General features: G+C 37.9%; 1 protein-coding gene across 1 annotated transcript; it reads left to right on the forward strand.

Moving 5' to 3' along the window:
* Nucleotides 1-1,622: 1,622 nt before the first annotated feature.
* Nucleotides 1,623-2,913, forward strand: LOC126753929 (techylectin-5A-like). Its single transcript, XM_050465707.1, has 5 exons — nt 1,623-1,718; nt 1,822-1,916; nt 1,988-2,068; nt 2,133-2,711; nt 2,775-2,913. Exons 1-5 carry the CDS (start codon nt 1,623-1,625, stop codon nt 2,911-2,913), a joined length of 990 nt encoding a protein of 329 aa, XP_050321664.1.
* The last annotated feature ends 2,710 nt before the right edge of the window (nt 2,914-5,623 follow it).

Raw genomic sequence — 5,623 nt, forward strand, 5'->3', positions numbered from 1 at the left:
TCTTCACGGTCTTCGTTTCCACTCTCAGCTGGGGCTGCTAAACTTTCTTCACTGCGTGCTGGATGTGGTCTATTAGGTCGAATATTATCCAATAATGAATGCAGGGTCTCAAGATCGGTGATGGCGTTGCGAATAGTACGCTCAGTAGGCCGATTATGTTGACAATAAGTTGAGTGAAATGCACGAAAGACTTTTTTTACAAAACGTGAATTTTCGTAATAAAATTGAGCGATTTGTGTACGTTGTTCAGGCGTAAGTCTTTCCATGATGAAATGCCAAACAATACTAAACAAAAGTAACATGACAACTTGACACGACTCATGCGTGATCTCTCAAACAGAGGCTATTTAAAGAAGTACCTCTACTTGAGTCCCCATTATATGCTATGGTGGTCCTATATCGGCGATTTCTACAAATGAACAGCTTCTTGGAAAGAAAAGAACGTGTGAATATTTCTGGCAGACAGACAGCCATGAATCAATCTATTGTCCTGTCAATCTTTATACTTTTGCAAAAGATGCTACCAAATACTGCTACAGAATAGAGTATGAAACTCTCGCAAATTGTAAGGATCAAAGCCGCAGAAGTTTCTTTCCGATTTTCAATAATATATTTCAAAATTTGATTGATATTTTCGAAAAAAAAAAAATTAAAATAACATTTGACTCACCTATTCGTTTTCTTGGAATTTGAAGAGTTTTGGTTCGAGTTGGATAGTTTTTGGTCTATAGGTGGCAGACCTCAGAAACACCATTTGCGCAAAGTCTTCTCATGATACATATAATGGTGCGTGCTTTCAATACTTGAAAGTGAAAGAATCAGATGGAATTTAAAAATTTAAAATTGTGTTGTAAGGGAGGTAGGCGTGGTTGTAGTCCAATTTCGCACATTTACTCACTGGAACATGGGAATATTAAGGCAATATTAAGGACTAAATTTGATCGGGATCGGTCGAGTAGGTTCCGTCACATGGATTTTCACCGAAATGTTGGCCCATCGTACAATTTGATGCCGGTTGATATAAAGTTCTGCTGTATCATCACAAGCCCACAGTGCCTCTGGCTACTTGGTAGTTATGGCACTTCATAGATCTTCGTTTAATGGCGTTTTGTGGGCGTGTAACGAACTTGTCCTCAAGATCTATTAAGATATTTTAATTTTTACTAAATTTATCGCTTGGACAGACAGGCAGTCAACCGGATTTTAACTCGTCTCTTTCTCCAGATTTATGTTTATATAACCTTATATCTAACTCGATTATTTTAGGAGTTTGTTAAGTTAGCAAAACTATTATACTCTGTGGCAAAATTTTGAAAGAATATAACAGTAATGGACTTCGATTTGCTATATTTATTAATAAATTATGAGTATATGTTTAGTCTCGTTGAAAATTGGAACTTTGGCTAAATTTTCGATTAACTAATCAACAGTTAATCAATAGCTGCCTGCAATAAAGATAATAGCAAGTTTTGTCACAATCAAGTCCATTCAAATCACTGTAGACTAAAATATTTGTTGGAGACCAAAGTCACTACAAAATAACAGTTATCTGATAATAAACTTTATGCCACACTACACCCAAGTAGCAAGCATTTTGCTCAGTTTGATTGAGATTGTGGAGAATGGCGCATCGTTTGCTAATTTTATCCATTTTGTGTGGGCAACTTCTGTGTTCGGTGATTTGTTCGACGCCCACCCGGAGTAGCGCCAATGTTGCGGTATTAATTTATGCAATTAACATATTTCATTTATTTAATGAAATTAATTTATTTAACAAAATCAATTTGGTTTAAAACTTCGTTTTTTGTGCGATCCATTTAGCCATTTCTCACCGATCTCTGTCAGGATAAGTTATTGCGAAGCTTGGTCTACCAGGTGGAGCAGCTGAGCCTCAATTTGGATAACTATGAACCAAGGTAACTTAGTACTGTTAATAGTGTGTATAGATTTACTTACAAATAATTATTTCACTTCCATGCCGGGAAAGTGGCTTAATGGAATTGAAAAAGCAGTTTGGTGAGATAAAAACGCAATTGGAATTGTTTGATTCGAAAATTGCAGCGAAATGGTAGGCAGCTAAATATTTTTTGCTAAATTCGAAAAATACTCATATATGTAAGTTATGTATTCAGCACTGACAAAAACTTGAAAGCAGCGCTTCCTGCATTCAAGAAGGAACCCACTTCTTGTACCGAAGCAATGCGTCAAGAAAACGGCCGATATGCCGAGAGTGGCGTTTATCAACTTTATCTGCCTCAATTTCTCCATCAGGCTTTCGATGTTTATTGCCTACGTGATTCTGATGGCGGCGAACCATGGGCTATAATTCAACGTCGTCAAAGCAAAGCCACCGATTTCTATCGCGGCTGGTTTGAGTACGAACACGGTTTCGGCGATTTTAATACCAATTTCTTTCTCGGCTTGAATAAAATACATGCGTTGACACATTCGCAATCACATGAGCTCTGGTTCGAATTAGAGGACTTTGAAAATGAGAAACGCTTTGCAAAATATGAAAGTTTTGCTATAGGCAATGCTCAGGATAAATATGAGTTAAGCGTACTTGGACAATATTCAGGCACGGCCGGTGATTCGTTCACTTATCACCGTGGCCAAAAGTTCACAACTAAAGATAGTCATAATGACATAAATGATGAGAATTGTGCAGTGAAATTTACGGGAGCTTGGTGGTATCGGACTTGTCATGCGAGGTAATATTGTAACTGCTTTGGTATCGGTGGTCGTTCTCGTATAAAATTGTGTGCCGTTTACAGCAATCTGAACGGTCTTTATTTAGGCGGTGAAGTTTCAGAAGAAGAGTACGGCAAAGGTGTGGTGTGGCATGCCTGGCGTGGACATTACTATTCACTTAAACATGTGCAAATGGCTATAAGACCAAAGTACTATTACTGAAAGAATGAACTTATCTATATATTGTAGTACATTCGTATTTAAAAGAAGTACGGAAGGGCTAAGTGCGGTCGCAACCGAACATTTTATACACTTGGAACATGTAAGAATCAAAACCCGTGAAATTCCTTAAGGCGGTGGCAAATATTTATATTAAAATGTGTTTTGAAATAATTAAACATTCATTGTTCGATAAAGTCGTGAATAAATTACTAGTCTAGAAATGCTATTTAACGGCATTTTTTAAAGTCCAATAAAAAAAAAACTAAGAATATTTTTACTATCCAATTTTTTATCAGATATTTATTGAAATCACTGTGGAACATTTTTGGGATTATTGTCTGGGGGGTGAGAAATTCCAAGTCAGGGTGATGGTACTAGATCAGTATAGTAAAACCCTCAAAGGGTTTGGCGTTCGTATGTGTCAGTTTTTTTTATGACCCGAAGTTTGTAGTCTGGCGTTATCCTGGTGGAACACTACACCCTTCCTGTTGGCCAATTTTGGACGCTTCTAGTCAATCGCCTGCATCAAGCGGTCCAGTTGTCCGCAGTAGATGGTAGAATTAAGCGTCTGACCATATGGGAGCAACTCATAGTGGATGATTCCCTTTCCACCCACCAAACACACAGCAAAACGTTTATTGCCGTCAATCCCGGCTTGGCCACTGTTTGGGTCGATTCACTGGCCATCGATCAAGACCGTTTTTGCTTGATATTGTTGTATGTGATCCATTTTTCGTCACCAGTTACCATCCGCTTCAAAAATGTGTCGAGTTTGTTCGGTTTCAACAGCATATCGCAGGCGTTGATTCGGTCCAGAAGGTTTTTTTTGCATCTAATCATGCGGCACCCAAACATCAAGCTTTTTTGTGTATCCAACCTTCTGAAGGTGGTTTAAAATGATTTGGTGACTAACTCCCATCTTCTGGGCGATATCACGAGATGCCACATGTCGGTCTAACTCGATCTTTTCCATGATTTGATCGGTATTCGTCGTCACATTTCTTCCGCCGGCTGGCTTATCCATGGTGTCGTTTTCACCCACTCTGAATCGTCGAAACCATTCCTTCGCGTTATGCCAGATACGAGCTCCGTAGCGCTTTATAGATAGCCGCGGAATTCAAAAGACAAAAAGGCGGATATATTTGACAACCTAATATGACGTTCTGGGCCCGTCGATAGGCCGATTTCATAAATGAATGTTAGGTACCAAATTTGGTGGAAATCAGTTTTGAGCATCCCGAAATATATGCGGCTCCTATTAAGCCTTCTCGTGCTTAGTTGTAGCTTAATGGTCTTTTGTAGGCGTGGCGGTTATCCGATGACGCTCATCTACGAACTCGTACTCCCTTTTCTACCAAATTTCATTACAATATCTACATTTTTACTCAAGCCACAGTTTGCACAAGCAGACGGATGGACGTACGCACGGACAAACATGCGGATTTCAACTCGTCTCTGCATCCTGATCGTTCATATATGTACACATAACCCTATATCTATCTCGATTAGTTTTGTGTGGTAAAAACTATTTCTTGCAGGGTTATTTGAAGTCGCTGGTCTTTTTATTAAGAAATTAAGTTAATTCTTACTTCTAAAATATGTCTAAGTAGAATTTATGTTGATTTAAAAGTTAATATCTTTAGTAAAAATATCATTAATAAGCGAAACTAAGCGCGAAGCCAAGCAAAGAACTATTAGTTGAAGCCACACGATGCTTTAATTGCCCATTTAGTCGGTTGATGGCGCCAATGCGATGCCTTACTAATAGAAGCTGCACGCTTCATAGTGTTGTAATTTCAAATATTAAAACCAAATTTTTGGCTTCGCTTGAATGTTCATTTATTTCCATTTGTGGCTTCACAATTTGGCGATGGGCCAGAGTGGTGCCGAGAAAGCGACAAACGAATGTCAAACATAAAAGTCAACCAACAAGTGAGTGCATGCTTATTATATGTGATTACTTACGTATGTATTACTCGTATATATATATATATAGATATAGAGAAGTACATGTAGACACACATATATGTAGTATGTCTTAGGAGCTTAAAAAGTTAATGAGAAGCTCAAAAGAATTTTTATTCCGCGAGTCTTGCGGCATAATGTTTTAGTTTCTGAATTATATTCGAGAAAAATTGAAGTTATCTCAGAAAGTAACCCGTAAAGACAGTCAGTATCATTTTCTACTTCCTACCGTCTAAACACTTGCTATAATCGTTAATGGACTTTCTCTGTTTTCGGTTTCAATAGTTTTTTCCTCATTCCTCTTTATTTCACCTTAAAAAGCATAGACTTCTCCTCGACATTAAGCCGTTATTAACAGATCCCCGACATTTTTCTCCCATCGAACAATGATCTTCTGCTCTTTTGATTATCTGCTACAAATAGATCTTCCCTTGTCATAATTCTCCTCATCCTCAATATCCTTTTTGCGGAAACATGGCTGATTCAACGATTAATGATAATTCCATGTTAACTGCTCTCAACAGTTCTCTTTGTCATAAATCTCTACTGAACTTTATTGGCGCTGTCATCGACAATAATTCCACATAAACTGCTCTGAACAGTTCTCTTTGTCCTTCATATTTTTCTATTGGACTTCATTAGAACCATGTTAACTGCTCTCTCTCTCTCCCTATTGAAACTATACATTGTTTCACTGCGATTATCTCTCTCCTTTTTTCACAACCTTCATCAATATCTCTTTAGT

Source organism: Bactrocera neohumeralis, chromosome 3 (genome assembly GCF_024586455.1).
Source record: "Bactrocera neohumeralis isolate Rockhampton chromosome 3, APGP_CSIRO_Bneo_wtdbg2-racon-allhic-juicebox.fasta_v2, whole genome shotgun sequence".
NCBI lineage: Eukaryota > Metazoa > Arthropoda > Insecta > Diptera > Tephritidae > Bactrocera > Bactrocera neohumeralis.